This window comes from Peromyscus leucopus, chromosome 11, assembly GCF_004664715.2.
Source record: "Peromyscus leucopus breed LL Stock chromosome 11, UCI_PerLeu_2.1, whole genome shotgun sequence".
In the NCBI taxonomy this organism is placed as follows: domain Eukaryota; kingdom Metazoa; phylum Chordata; class Mammalia; order Rodentia; family Cricetidae; genus Peromyscus; species Peromyscus leucopus.
This window is the reverse complement of record NC_051072.1, coordinates 1437368-1453590: the sequence shown is the minus strand read 5'-3', so window position 1 is coordinate 1453590 and position 16223 is coordinate 1437368. Positions and strand designations below refer to the sequence as shown.

The following is a 16223-nucleotide window of genomic DNA, read 5'->3' as shown; positions in this document are numbered from 1 at the left end:
CCTAGGGCGATGTTTAAAATGGACCTTGCTGTGTGTCGAGCTCTCTCTTTAGCCATATGGCTCCTGAAACTTAAACTGGGTAGGGCACCATGACAGGGTCTCAACATGTATCACATATGTGACACACAATAGTACAATGATTTTTTTCTAATGTTCATGCCTAATCTTGTTCATCAGAATGATGTGTCAAGATGAATGTGCTGTGCAGAATCCATTTATTTTGGAAATCCTTACAAATTATATATGGTTATCCTTATAATGTACAAAAAATATCTTAATAAATTCTCTTTCTGCACAATCTGCCTGTTGGTGCTCCTGCTGCAGACTTGTTACCATACAAGGTACATGATAAAAATTCCAAAGGCTGGGTAGAACACTCCAGTTAGAAAGGATACCCCACATCTATTTCATCAGCAGTCTTCTGCAAAGGAGATCCTGTCCCCAGTGTCCAGATGGTACCTGAACCACACCCAATGACAACCTAGGATTTGAAAACAGATCCCACCTAATATCCTGTACTCCATACCTACCACATCAAACCAACCTCCTTTGTGTTTAGATTACACATTAGGAAATACTAGCATCATATGTGAGCTCCTCCTTTCCAGTGATACATATATCTTCAAAACTGCCATGAAAGAGGGCCATATGTACTTTGAGAAAAGGTTGAGAATTTTCTTCATTGCTGAATCACTGCAAAAAAAAAAAAAAAAAGATATAATGAACTGAAATTACCCAACCAAAGAAGACAAGCTGGCAGGATAATTTAACACAGCCCTTTATGGGATGTAAGAAATCAATTTGATACTGCTTTTTTGAAAATAATATGACATTAACTGAGCACTGAGTGTCTGAAAGCAGAGGAGCCTCAGAGTCCCTGCCTGTCTCGGGAGTTTCTGTACTTGCCAACAAGTCACTTAGAACCTGTGGGTTTTGATTTGCACATCTCAAAGGAGAATGGGTGATATATTTCAGTGAAGGCACAAACAGTGTGTGCTGATTTACATGGAGCTCCACATTAAAATCCGCACTGGAAGAAAGAGAGCTCTCTCCAGAGGAAAAAAAAAATGTAGACATTTACTAGCACTGCTGTGAATTAGAGAAATGTTACATGCTCATTGTCTCTCAATCTAGAAGCTTCCTTGTGAGAGTTTCCCATTCTTCCCCTGCTGGTTGTAAACACTACTTCCTTTCTGTCTGCTCAGCGGCCTGCTTGGGACCATATTCTTGATCCAAATGATGTTGTTATCTCTCTCTCTAAGATGCATAGTTCTGAGAGTTGAAGAAAATTGTCTTTGTCATTCTGCTACGCATTTTGTTTTCCCTAGTGGATGGCTTCTTGCATTAGTTCACTCATAGCTATACATTAGACAGCTGAACCTCTATGGTTTTTAATCTTTGTTTGTTTTTGTTTGCGCTTTTCCTTGGACCCAGTCAAATCAAGAGACAAAGATAGAGCCATCATATGGTATTACTTATTCTGTTGTAGCTTGCCAGAAAGAAATTTGATAAAAGCGAACAATGTTGCAGCAGAGATCATCTTTCAAATGAATTTCATGTGTTTTACTTTGGGATATATATATATATATATGCATATATATGATTCCATTATTTCCCATTTTCTTTTAATTCAACTGAGAATTCCAATTAAAATCTTAGCAGTATTGATCGTGGAAATTAAGTTATCAGCTGTTAAAAAAAATTGAATCCAAAAAGGAAAAAAAATCAGAAAAAAATGAGCATTGCAAATAGAAATTTTCAATTTAAGTGTTTAGAAATATTATGAAATTGGTCTAGCTAATGAACCTGAAAACACATGGCTTGGGAAACGTGATAAGGGCGGTGGTGAAGCCACAGGAAGCTATGTGCCTGGACTGCAGGTAGATGCACAGTGGATCCCTCTGCCTTTGTTGCTTTGAGAGGGAATGTCTAAGCAAATACCCAAATACTGAGGTTCCTGTCAGCATCAAGAAGGGGAAGTCTAGGAGGGAGCAGCTGTTTTCTAGATGGCTGGACATAGGTGTGAATGAGTCTTCCTTAGCAAAAGGGCATCACAGGCTGTAAGTCATTCCAGGAATCAGCAAACCCATGCAAACAACGTACTACAACGTGTCAAATTCCCACCACGGGGAGAGAAAAGCCACTTGAACCAGTGTTTCAGCTCTCCTCTGACTTGCAACCTGAGACTGAGTTCCTGAGGTGGCAATGGTCGCATGACTATATAGGATAACCAGGGATATGCTTGCATTGGGCTTCCACACCTCTCTGACACCTCAGATTCCACAGGAAACTGAATATTCCCTTGTGAACCTAAAGACCCAACTTTCCATGATGGATTATTAGTCTGTTCAGGTTTTCTGTCCCAAACCTTCGGTCCTGATGCAGGCTCCATTCCAATCCTATCTCCCCCACCGTCCTCTCTCAAGCTGCTTCCTCATTCAGGTGTGCACATTTACCCCGCTCTTTGTCTGTGGCTTCTTCTGACTTCACACCTGCTCTTCCCCTACCTCCTTCTGGCTAATCCTTGAGTTCATAGTGCTGTATTGATATTCAGGGTCCTAGTCATCACTGCAATTGCAGTCACTCGCTGGGCTCTGTCTTGGTTTTTTTTTTTTTTATTTTTTTTTTTTTTTTTTTTTTCCCATTATTCCAGGAAACATGAAGTGTCTCTTTACAAAGGATCCCAGGATTACCCAGGATAGTATAGGAGCTGTTCAGCAAGATGGTCTGAGAGGCACACTACAGCTGGCATTGAAGGATCCACGTATAGCACAGTCCCTGCTGCCATATTGCCCCAGACTAATTGGAAGCAGCAGGGCCCTAATTTCATAAGCAGAATGGATACTTCATGAGTAAGATTGTTAAGTAAATAAAAAGGATCTGTTTACTGATTATGTGTTTATTCAGTCTACATAATGAAACAGTTATAATTTCTGTCCTGTGTTTTGATTATTGCCAACCAAGTACTTGGCACTTGGCATACATTCCCTTTGAATCTCACAATGATACTTCAAGTGGGATATCATTATTGCCATTTTAAATCACAGAAAATAATGGTTAGCTAAATTGAATAAAAGTCCATACAGCCAGTAGATGGAAGTATTGAGCTGTGTATACATATGCCTCAGTACTGCATGTATGTGATACACATACACCTACATGTGCACATACACACACGTGTGTTTCATCTATGGATGATCTATCTATGATTTAGTTGAAATTTAGGGCTCCATCTCCAGTGATTCCAGCTCTGCTTTAGGCAAGCATTTTGCTAAGTGTTATTTTGCTTACAAGTGATTGTTTTCATGGATTTTGATTCTAGTAATAATTTTGTATACTTGAGAAATTAGAGTTCTTTCATGCCTTTAATATCTATTCTCATTGATTCTATGTCAGTAACTAGTAGTGTAGCAATCCTTAGATTATACCATTTGGGATACTATATTCCAATATGAATGCTTTGGGGATTAAAGAAGGAAGTAGAGATGAGGGGACTTCCTGCAGATAGTTACTGTTTGATTTTTACATGGTCACACTCATCTCTGATGCTTGTTGCTCTGCATTCTCTCATCACTCTCATGTGTTTATAGTGAGAGTCTCTTGGTACAGTCTTCATTCTGTAAGATGTAACACTATTCTTATATCATGATGGCTAACCCTCTTCATTTATCTGACATATGTTACATAATATTTTGGAATCTATAGTTCAATGTTTTAAAAATATGAAAAAGTCAACTTCTCCATTCACACATGTATAGACATGCTCAGATAGAACCATGTTTCTTTCTATTCTAAATTAGCAGAAAAAGCTTCTATTCATCTGTAGCTCTGATAGTAATGATGTAAAAAATGATCTCTCAGCTTGCTCTTTCCAATATGCATCATAGACAAGACAGCAATGCTCGATGTATGACTTACTCAGTTCCTTCAAGAATAATACATACTAGTTTGCAGTGAATTGCATTTCATCAAGAGACAAGGGTCAAATAATAGGAGAAAAACAATGTGTGTCTTGTGATTCTGCCTGGTGAGATTGGTGTCCTCTTCTTCCAGATCTATACCTATAAACACAAAAGATACTTGGCCGCCTATTTGATCATTATTTCAGTGTTTCCATTGTGTTTGAAAAAGGAACAGGATGATGGGTGAATTTCAAAAGACCTGCTTTCTAAGAAATAGAGCTTCCTAATTTAGCAGCTGGTCACAGAGTCAGGGACCCATCATCATCCTGAGGGTCACTGCAGGGCAGCAGGACGTGTTTACAAATGGACTCAGTTCCCATGCCAGACAACCTGCAGTGTAGTAAACTAGAGAGCAACAGATACTACAAGCTCAACACAAGTTCTGTTTTCTCAATAAGAAAGGAAGGTACATTTAAGCATTTTTATTGATATGCATCACTGCCATTCAGGCTTGGATGTACTAGTGGAGGCTTCATGTGGAAGAAGGAAACTGTGGGCCTTGGCTTACCTTACCTATGGGGAAACTGCATAAGACATAGTGGACAGTGTGCTAAAAGAGCACCCACCCGATGGCCAGTTGTAGATGTCCCTTTGAAACCTGCGGCTCTGGAGCTGCTTACATGCTCCCAACAGCATTCTTGTTCATTAAGCCCTTGAACAGCTGACCTCTTCCTCCCCCTGTCCTTCTTCCTTTTTCATCCATAGTGTTCCTGAAAGCTGACAGGTAGTGGTTCCTCTAGCCATTTAACCTTCTTTTCCAGTCCATTCTAAATCCTCTTCATCTTGTGCCCAAGTAAACCTACTTAGCACTACCAGCGGAAGGTTATGACTCTTCATGCAAGAGCACTGACCAAAAATCCAATCCTGTTATCTATTGTGTGTGTGTGTGTGTGTGTGTGTGTGTGTGTGTGTGTGTGTGTGTGTGTGTTTACACTATGTGTGTAGTGTATGTGCATATGCCTATGGAGGTACACAGGTCTGTATTTGAGCATGTGGAGGCCACAGAAATATCTGGAATGTCTTACTCTCTTGATCTCCACCTTAGTATTTGAAACAGGGTCTATTCCTGAACTGCAACTCAACATCTTGCTTAGGCAGGCTGGCCAGGGCGCTTCTGGGACCCAGTTGCCCATTCCCTCAAATGCACACACAGCCATATCTGGCTGTTTCATGGGTGCTTAGGATTCGAACTCCAGTCCTCTTCTTTCATAGCAAGTGTTCTTACCCACTGAGATGTCTCCTCAGCCCCCAACCAGAACGGATAGAATAAGATACTCTGTTTTTGAACGGTGTTTCTCTTTCACTCCTTTGTTTGTATCAGTGAAATGCACAGGCTCGAAGGTTGGGCATTCTGATTCTGGCTTCCTCAGCTCTCATCCTCCCCAGCGCTGCTTTGTGAGCTTGGCTGAGCCCTGAGCCGTTAAACCTTTTAGTATCCTTCACTCTGAAGTAGCATCTTGACGCACACCCATCTCTTTGGTCCTTGTGAGTTTAGTGGCACAGACACAGCTTAGCTCCAGAACTAGTTCTGTAAATTGTAGCTATTTTTATTATTAACTCAATGGGGAGAAGCAAGATGGATCCTTTCCTCTGTGGTTATTCCCCTACTCCACAGTTCTTATGGACTAGAGGTTTATAGCACACGTTTTTCACACATTCGACCCATAGTAACGGCAGAAGTCACTATTTGTGAGGGTATTTGATAAATCTCTGTGAAGTCTGCTGTACACTTTCCAGTTGAGTACTGTTAACCTTAGCCCCAGGAAGGACACATCCTGTCCTAGTGTTGTCTGTATTTTATCAAGTTAATTTTTTCCAAGTTTATTTTTTTAATTTTCATTTTATTTTTAATCATATACATATGTGTGTAGATGTACACATGTGAGTGCATTGGTAATAGAGTCCAGAAGAGGGTAATGTGTCCCCTGGTTACTTACTGATAGTTGTGAGCTTTGTGATGTGGATACCAGAACCCTAACTTGTATTCTCCAGAAGAGCAGAATGCTGGGCCATCTCTCCAGCCTGCATCTCCTCCAGTTCCCACAGGGTTTATTGTTGTTGGTCATGATGGTGGTGGTGGTGGTGGTGGTGGTGGTGGTGGAGGATGGTTTGGGGTTTAGCTCTCAAATTATAATCTGGCCATTTGAACCTGGGTATAGGATATATTCTGAAATGAGTTAGAAACCTTTTGCGTGAAGCTGTGCATACAGATGACTCTTTAAACACTAAAGGTAGTTTTGCCATTGGTCCCTGTCTTTCATTTGGGTGTTTGTTTCTGCAATGGTTCTCTCTTGGAGATTCCTAGCTGGCATCACTTAGAAAAATCCCTCAATATTTTATTTGCGTTCTGTGCAGACTCTTGACTTAATGAGTGTCTCTCCAGGATCCTAAAGTGTACAGTAACTGTGCATATATCTCTTTCCCATGTCATATACTTTAGTGCAGTTTGGTTTGTTTATTTCTAATGTATCTGTTTTAGGTTAAAGCAGCAGTGACCTAAAAAGCAAATGCTTGGTGGCATATAAATTAAAATCATTTCTTGTCAAGATTTCTGTGTATCCTTTGATTTACTTAATTAGCATAAGAGAATTAAAGAAAGCTAAAGGGAAAAGCAGAATAGATATGCTATTTATTATATTTATTTATTTTTAAAATGTAGTTTTATTAAGACTTTTAATGAGAGAGAGAAGATTGAAAATTGGTGACAGTTTTGCTGGACATGCTAAAAGTAGGGTCAGCATTGATGTTATGTCCTGACAATCCCAGCCCCCAGATGAGCTGTTTTGTGTCCTATTAACATTGAGGGCTTATCTCGCTGGCAGAACTGTTCTCAGCCCTCCTGTCAATAGAAGGCAAACTGGTGCAATCAATCAGATATTGTCAAGTACAAAGCCAGGTAAATGGCCCCACAACAGAGCAATTGTCTCTAAAAGTGAATCCTTGTGTATATATAGCTGCTATGTCCTTCTATTAATTTTGAACATCAAAGGTTATTGCCATAATTATCCTAATTACACCATAAAATTCTGATGTTTACTGAATGAATTGAGTTGCCTTTGAAATAAATGAAGGAGGGAGAGGTGGAACTGGTTACTGGAGTTTTTAAAGAAAAGAATTAGGGCATGTAAGTATGTGAAAACCTAGCATCTCCATTATTAGGCTCAATCTCAAATTAAGAAGGTAACACTTTAAACACTATTTGTAAAATTCGCATTCCCAAATTCCTAATAAGCTTGATGGTTAAATAAAGGCTTCCCCCTTTAATTTAGCATTTCTAAATTCCTATATTTCAGCTGATTGTGAGACCATAAAGCATCCAGACTCTATTTCAACACTCATTTTCCCTCTCTGTTGATTCCCTTGGTGACCTAGAAATCAGAAAACAAGGCTTGATTGTCACAGTTGCAGGGTCACCATAGTAACAGCGGATGCTAAAGCTAATTCAGGGTATCAACCTTGCTGCATGAGGTTTTGATTTGTTTTTTGCCATCAAAGATCATTTTAAGGACCTTAGTGAAAGCATATAAATTATGTCCAGTAACATGAAAGTGTGCATGAGTTTCACTGTCACACATTATTAGAGCCCAATATTCCCCAACATATTCAGTCCTCCTTACCATATTTTCCTCCTCTTTCCGCAGTTTAAGAAAGGATTTTCAAACAGTAGAGCACTCACTGATCTGGGAACCTATACTATTCATTTGTTTTTTTGTTTTGTTTCATATTTTTAAGATTATAATACAATTAGATCATTTCCCCCTTTCCTTTCCTCCCTGCAAATCCTCCCATATACTCCTCCTTGCTCTCTTTCAAATCCATGGCCTCTTTTGTCATTAATTGTTGTTGCCTGCATATGTGCATATGTATATACATATATTCCTAAATGCATGAGCTTTTAATGGCACTATTGCCTTGCAAACTGGAGCATAGATTTAACAGGGTGATTGAGGGTAGAATTACTTTATTGATCTTTCATTAACACACACACACAAAACCATGCATTTCCTTGCAGCATTTATCAGTTAGCTGCTTGCAGGATCTCTCACTTTTCTCTTTTTTTCTTGTGAGTACTAGTTGTTGTCAAACAGAATCATCTTTCCTTTGAAGAAAACATTATCAGACAAGACTTTTCAAGAAAGGAGTGGTGTAGAATGTTGATGTTTTCTTCTCTCCTCTTGTTTCCAGAACCAAACTTTGTGTCTTCCTATGACATTGGAAATTTCACCTACTTCTTCTTCCGAGAAAATGCTGTAGAGCATGATTGTGGGAAGACCGTGTTCTCCAGGGCCGCCCGGGTCTGCAAAAATGACATTGGAGGGCGATTCCTCCTGGAAGACACCTGGACCACCTTCATGAAGGCTCGCCTCAACTGCTCCCGGCCCGGTGAGGTGCCCTTCTACTACAATGAGCTGCAGGGCACCTTCTTCCTGCCGGAGCTGGATCTGATCTATGGCATCTTCACCACCAATGTGTAAGTAACTGTAGCTGAAGTTTCCTCTTTCCCTCCTCTTCCACTTTTCCTGAATGAGTCTTTTGTTCTTTGACCTCTGAGAGTTTAAAGTTCCCTTAGAGAAAGTTTTTCTTATTTTCCTGGGCTAACAGCCAAAGAATGACAAAAAGAGTCTTTTCAGTATGAATTAAATGTTAGGTAAAGATACATGCTTTGTGGGACTTGCTGCAGGAAAGCTAATTCAAAATATTTTTTTTTTTATATTTGTCCTCAGGAAAAAGTAGTATCAAATTATTGCATTATAAATTGTTCCTTCCTGATTAGTGTGTTCTAGACACCTTGTGAAGTGCAGATAAATATCAGATTTTTTTCTGTAGGAAAGTCACACATTTTTGCATAATAAAAACATCTGGAAAGTCTGAGCTTTGCAATCACATCATTCTTGCCTGGACCTCGGTATTTAATTGAAGTGCAATTGCTATTTTCTCCTCATAGCAAGTATCTTGTGCTTCTCTTGGGAAGATGCTCCTAACCTCAAAGGCAGTATTTGACTTAGGAAATCCTGGGAAATTTCCAGAGCTCTCATTCAGTCTTTCCTTGGTGGAGTGTCTCATGACCCTGCAATGGTTTTCCCTCTGTAGGCTGTGAGAAGACCTCACAAGCACATCTCCTGCCTCTCTGGGAATTAGGGATCATGTGAGAACTCTGGGATATACTCCTTTATTAGTGGTGATGGTGTAGTTCTACAGCACAGGTGCCAGTTTGAAGCTCCAACCTGGAGATCCAACAATTTCGACAAAAGTCAAGCAATCCTTTCCAAAGCAGTGGATTCAAAGTAGATGCAGGGAGACATTCCTCATAAATGGAATATTAACCCACATCTCTGACTGACTTTCATCTTGGAAAACCTTATTTCTGCCCAAACTAAACAATGGATTACCCTGTGATGCTTTCTCTACTGTCTATGTATTTTTCCTTTAATGCTTATGTCTGTGTACATGTACATATGTGTGATATGTGTGTATACATTCATGCGTACGTATTCACATGTGTGTGTGGGTATACATATGTCCCATGTGTGCATGTGCATGAGTTTGGAGGCCCAAAGTTGATACTGGATATCTTCCTCCATTGCTTTCCTTTATTTATTGAGGCAGGGTCTCACACTGAACTTAGGACTAGCCAATCCTGGGCATTCCAGCTAGCCAACCTGTCCAAGTGATCCCAGTCTCTGCTTTCCAAGTGCTGGCATAGGTGACCACCATTACTGCCTGGCTCTCCATGGGTTCCAGGGTTCTGGTCTCCAGGCCTCATACTTGGGCAGCAAGTGCTTTATATACTGGACCATCTCTGTACCCTCTCCTTTGCCTACATCCCTCTGGTGTCAGAAGCCTGCCTACAAATGGCATTCCCAGAGAGTCCCTTATGCCATGGCCTCCTGCTTCCTTTTTTCCTGCTCTCACCACTGATGATGAGTGTCCATGTTCACTGGATTTAAAGATTCACGTGCTGTCTTCATTCAGTGTGAAGTTAGAAAAGTGTGTACTATGGATGGCTTGCCACCACCCCCTTCACGGTGGCCATACTTGTTGTAGATCTGCTTTTCAACCCCAGAGGTCATTTTCACTACTTGAGGATTATTGTTCTCATAAAAAATCAATTTATGGGTTCTAAAGTTGATTTGATTCCCAAACCTTGTTTAAGAAATAGTGTTGGCTGCACAAGATGAATGTTCGGTTGTTCAGCTGACATCAATCTTATACACAATCGGAGCTTGACTTACTTAGCTGTCCACTTGATGGCTCTGAGCCAGAAATACCAACAGCTCCCATTTCAAAAGTTCTATAGGGACCGTGCTGAGCCATTCCAAGGTGAGTCCATCTAGAAAGAAGTGAAAGTGTCTCAACTGCTCTTCAGGATCTCATGTGTTCACTGTGTCGAAGCCACCCAGCGTCAATTTTCTCCAGACAGACAGGAGCATAGGAGATTTTCATGTCCTACTCTCCCAAAGACAATGAGAAGAAGGATAAAAGCAGCAGAGTGAATAAATCCACAGTAAGCACCCACTTCTTTTTAATCTCTGGCCATGGAAGTACCTGGGCTCCACGTGGGACTCTTTTCTCAGTGTTGTACTCCTAGGGGAAAAAAAATTCATCTTTTATGAGATGTTCTTTAGCACCATATCCTTCTCACAGAACTCTCACAAAGAACTGAAGCCCAGATCTTTATTGCAAAGTAGCTAGGATGCTGCTCCCCATCTATGGCCAGGTGTCAGGACCTCACTGAGCAGGCTTCATTTTTCCTACATGGACATGTCTTTTGCCTTGAAGATTCCAAGATGGCATTGGAATTAAGGAAGTCTGTAAAGTGGTATCCTTCCCCTTTTCATTGTTTCCCAGGTAAACAAATGCAAGTTAGATGTGAAGTTCTAGAAGTCCTGTGATTTTTCCCCCTATGATATAGGGAAAACAATGACTTATTTTGACAAAATATTGACTCAGACCATTAATATGGAAAATACATTCACACCCCTCATTTGGTCTCCATTTTCCTTTGAGAACCAGAGCTCAGCTTGAAATGCAAATTTGAGAAAGAAGCATTTGCCATCACAGAGTTTAGTCAAAGGGCACTGACCTTCCAGAGCTTTCTGCCGACAGCTTTCTAGTAGAACCTGAATTCTAAATTAAGGCTTCCAAATTTCATGTCACTGCTCTTTTAATTTTTTTTTCTTGTTGACCCTTTAGATTTGCAGTCCCTTTTAAATAATAAATAAGATGAATCTGACAGGCATTCCTTGCAAAATACATTGTTTATTATTTTTTAAAGAATGACAAGCACAAATACCCGTAGATTTAATGGGAGAAAAGCTTTGGCCAGCTGCCACCTAAGCAACTGGATAAATAGGTGGAAGAGGAAGCCATGGGAGATGGATGGATGGCTCCACCCACTGGAAGACAAAACCCCTTTCCTCTGGAATTTCACATTCAGGGAGCTTTTCAAAATCCCTTGTTGCTCCTGCTGTAGCTGAGTGAATTTAGTCCCCAGCTGGCAGGGTTATATCTGCTACTTATCCTTATGTCATTATCTGAATGTTTGTTTTTACATGAAGAAATCACAAGGCAGCCCGGGCATTGCCCTGACTCTATCCTCTTGAACTTGAAATAGCTAAAGTTCGATGCTGTCCCTGTGATCAGTGGAGGCCAGCGGTCCCTGGTGGGCTCTGACCAGCCTGCGCTTTCTCCTTCCCCAGGAACAGTATTGCTGCCTCTGCTGTATGTGTCTTCAACCTGAGTGCCATCTCACAGGCCTTCAATGGACCGTTCAAGTACCAAGAGAACTCCCGTTCAGCCTGGCTGCCTTATCCTAACCCCAACCCCAACTTTCAGGTAATCTCAGGGGAAGAGGGCATCGTGAGTATCCTCCATTAAGAATGTAGAAACCCAACATAGCATAGTGAGCCTGAGCAATTAAACCGTGGCTGAATGCACAGTACAGCTGCAGTCTTCTGGCCCCTGGGAAACAGCACCTCCCTTGACTTAGCTAATGCCGATAGAACACAGCCTTTTGTGGACTATGGCGCCTAGACAAGAAAAGGGGGGCCTTTTGTGAACTGTCGTGACTGATAGTTAACTGAAAAAGGCCAATCTTATGCAGTGGGCTAGGAATCCAGGCTTCAATTACTGCTAATGATGATGTACTGTGTCCCCCAAATCTCTGCTCCCTAATGAATGATGTCCCAGTGAATAGGGCCCAGGGCACAGAGCAATGGGTCTTGACAAACAGAATTAGAGCTCTAATTGGCAAGTATGGCAAGGCTCCCTGTTGGAAGGGTAGATTGTGGCAGTGGCTGCTGAGAAAAGAAGCCTGGCTGGTGTTGATTCATCTTCCAGTCACCCAATTAGAATGTCCAGGCTGTGATGTCTTTTGTGAATCATCCCACCTCCCATGTCCAGAAGAAGTAGAGACCTGGGGATGAAGTTATTTATTTTGTTCATCTAGACAGCAGGTGTATTCATCTGCTTGGGCTGCTGTAACAAAATACCACAGTATAGATGGTATTGAGAGAGAGAGAGAGAGAGAGAGAGAGAGAGAGAGAGAGAGAGAGAGAGAGAGAGCGCCTTATTTTGTTTTCTGGTGAGTTGTCCAAGATGACCAGCTTTTCCTTGTATCCTCCCTTAGAAGAAAGGAACATCCTGGTATTTCTTCCTTCATTGCTCTGGGTCAGTGCATGACTCCTAGGACCCTGAATGCTTCCTACAGGTCCTGTCTTCAGTTGCCAGCATGCTGAGAGATAGATGCTACATGTGAATTTGGGTGCAGCACATACAAGAGCAGCCTTCCCTGTAGCTCTGTTATCAACTCAGGCAAAATAGTTAACATCACCAAGTTCGCAACACTATGTCTAATGTGTCAGGTCTATAACCTTATGTGGCACCAGTGCCACATGAGTGACAATGCTCTGTGTACAGAGAGGGACATGGAGTCTCAGGTGAAATAGCCGGAGCCACATCTGATTGGAGATCAAGCTCAGCTCTTCCCTCCACCAACAGAGGCAAAATGCTGATCTTTTTATCCAACTAAGTGCCCGTTAGTAACAAACGTTGATCAGTGACAGAGCTGAGTCCTTGCAATTCTGGTTGGTTTATCACCTTAAATCATAAAACCTGTAACTTCCAAGAAAGTGGGCTTAAGAAAAAGTTCAATTTTTTTTTGAGAAAGTTCAAATTTTTATACTTAGATTTTGGTAAGTATCGATCAATTACAATTGAGCTTTTTTTCATTTGTTCAATATTTTTAAGATTTTTGACAAATTATGGGATTAAGAATATGATAGCTACTTTGCATGTCATACTTGGCTTTTACTACTTTCCTTGGTGTTTAGCATCTTCTCATGACTTCCTTGATAGAAGGGGGAAGGCAGGAAGGCAGGATACAAATAAAATTGGAAGTATCAGTCAATATACATCATTATTGCACAAAGCATTTCATTCAAAGGACCCATGGGAACCATCTGTCTGGAGTCTTATGTGGCCTACATGTTGAGTAATTACATATTTTGACTGTGTTTTTCTTTTTGATATGAAAAGAAAATATATTGTCCCTTTTTTAAAAGTGTCTAAGTCCTGAAGCTTAAAAGAACAAAAAAGGCACTTACATTTATAGAACCCTCCATTGCATTATGACATTGGATTGAAACTCTTCACAATGAACAGTGACTCAGCCAACTTTATAATCCTTTACATACTTCAGGAAATGTGTATCTTAGCCCATGGATGTATCTGTAACACATAGTAAGTCCCCTCATGCTCTGGTGTTACAATGCCTGCATCACATTGACAGGATTGCTTTCATCTACTAGTAGAATTAGATCCCCGCTGAATACTAAAGGAAGCATGTGTAGAGGTGGAACACATGCCAGGCAAGAAGCTGACTCACCTGATGTCATCCTTTGAGTATAGATTTAAAACTTCCAGGAAACTAAGGTTACAGATTATGGTGATGGTAGTGTGTGTGTGTGTGTGTGTGTGTGTGTGTGTGTCCCCATCTCCTACTACAGATATATTTCCACTTCTAGATTGTGTTTAATAGTCTCCTTGTCATAGGTGGCTGAGCAGTGTTCTAGCTCTCACCTAGACTGGCAGAGAATGTGAACTCATTTTATACCAAAGATCCCTCCATTCGACATATATAAGTGTCTCAACATTGATAATAACCAATGGTGATATTTGTGTGTATTATTGTTAACATTAATGTTATTGTTATTTTGGTTTTCCTCTTGACAATTAGAATTTATGTAGCACTTGTACAATAGGAAAAGAGCTAGTTAACTGGAGGAACTGGTTCAGGACAAAGATCTAAAAAGAGAAACATATCACACTTCAAAATCTCAATTAAAACCCATCAAACAGCAGAAACTGCTAGTCACACTTATTAGCCTCAGCCTCCACATCCTCAGTGGTATTTGTCTGCCCTAGTAGAGTTAGGATATCTTGAGCCCTGTAAGACTGTTAGCCACTTAAAGCACTGTCAGACACAGTGGCAGAACAGCTGGCAACAGGCTCCAGAACCTTCCATGTGTTTTATGACCAACAATCAGAAATGATGCAGACAAAATGGAAACATGGGAGTGCAGGAGCAGTCAGATGAGAGGACTGCTTGGAAAACGCAGGCTGGGACGTGGCTGCATCCTGGGTGCCCATGGACACGCTCTTGTCTTTGCAGCAAGCTCTAAAGGAGCAAGGGGATCCGGGAGCAGAGACACTGAGAACGTCAAGTCAGGGATGAAGTGAGTGCATTGGAAGCTTGACCATCAAGCCTGGATGTGCTGGGATGAAGACAGATGTGTTGTGCTTGAAACAGATAACACACAAGCAGTTGTTATTTTCCTACCAAGTAGTAGAATTCCTGATCTTGTTTGAGCATGCATTGGCATGACAGCTACTGAAGGCTGTAGGCCACATAGGGATACAAGCTATGTTCTTTCCAGTTTTTGTGGTTTCTTCTTGTGCAGGGTCCCCAGGGTAGCACAGTCCCTGACAGTAATGAGGGGAGACCAGTGTATAAGGTTCATCAAGAGAATTTACAACCCGTAGAGAGCTTGGTGAGCTGCTATACAGCAAGAAATACATCTAGTAAATTTGAATAGTTTTCAAAATATTGGAAACAGAATCCTTGGGTGAGATATTCATTATAGGATGGCAACAGGAAAGAATGGTAGAAAGCACTTCATATACAGTTCTTGACAATACGGGCAGACAACATACAGGAAACATGGCCTCCCAGAAGAAATGTGGTCTGTCCTAGCACTCTAATTGCCCCTAGGTCCCCTATATCTGTTTTTTTAAGGGCAGTAAGAGGTCATTGCCTTTAGAGTATACCTCCGGGTTTTCAGCATGCCATTTATTTTAAGACAGAATGCATATATAGACAGTGGCTTTATGCTATTGAAGCCAGCAGGTAGGTCATTGTTGGACCCACCCCTCAAGTATTGCCTGTGACATCAATACAAGTTGACCACCACACACACAGTCACCTTCTGAACTAGCACTTACCTGAAAAGATTACAGTCCAGACCCAGGTGGTGATCTTTCTTACATTTAAAAACTGTTCCTAGGGACTTGGAGAGATGGCTCAGCTATTAAGAGCACAGATTGCCTTTTCAGAGGAACCAAGTCCTGATTCCCAGAACCCACATCAAGGAGCTCATGCCCATCTGTAACTCCAGCTCCAGGGGGATGTGACATCTTTGGCCTCTCTGGGCACCTACACTTACATAAATACACACACACACACACACACACACTTAAAGGTAATAACAGTTAAAATATTAAAAAACAAAAATCCACATTCCTGATAGGCAATGTTTCCATACTTAGAGTATTATTACTAAATACTATTTATACAAAAATCTATTGGTACAGTCTTCCCAGATACCAAAACAAACAACTGCATGCAAAATTACTTGTTCACTTATCTGTCCCATTATTTATTCACTTATTTCCCTCGGGACCATAAAGCTCCAGGGACTATGGACATCCTGCCTCATTTAGACAGATGCATTTACAATCTGGTGGATGGCTTCTGCACTATCAGGAATGTTGTCTTATTCCTGGCATTTACAAGGACTTAATTTATAAATACTTTCCTCTCATTACTTCGGTTTTCACATCAGCCAGGAGACAGGAGACAGGAGCAGAGCTGGTGTGTTCCAACCACTTAGCATTTGAGGAGACAAGCTAGGAATCCAGGTCTTTCTTGAGGCCACAGGTCATCTGCTGCAGGCCTTACTTTACCCTCAACACATCCTTTAT

The 16223-nt window shown here is 41.0% G+C and overlaps 1 protein-coding gene across 1 annotated transcript in view; it reads left to right on the top strand.

The window, feature by feature from the left end:
- Positions 1 to 16223, top strand: part of Sema5a (semaphorin 5A) — a 466375-nt gene that overhangs the window by 327607 nt on the left and 122545 nt on the right. Inside the window, 2 exon segments of the mRNA XM_037209370.1 lie at positions 8148 to 8433; positions 11663 to 11798. Of these exon segments, the coding sequence (XP_037065265.1) occupies positions 8148 to 8433; positions 11663 to 11798 (422 nt within the window).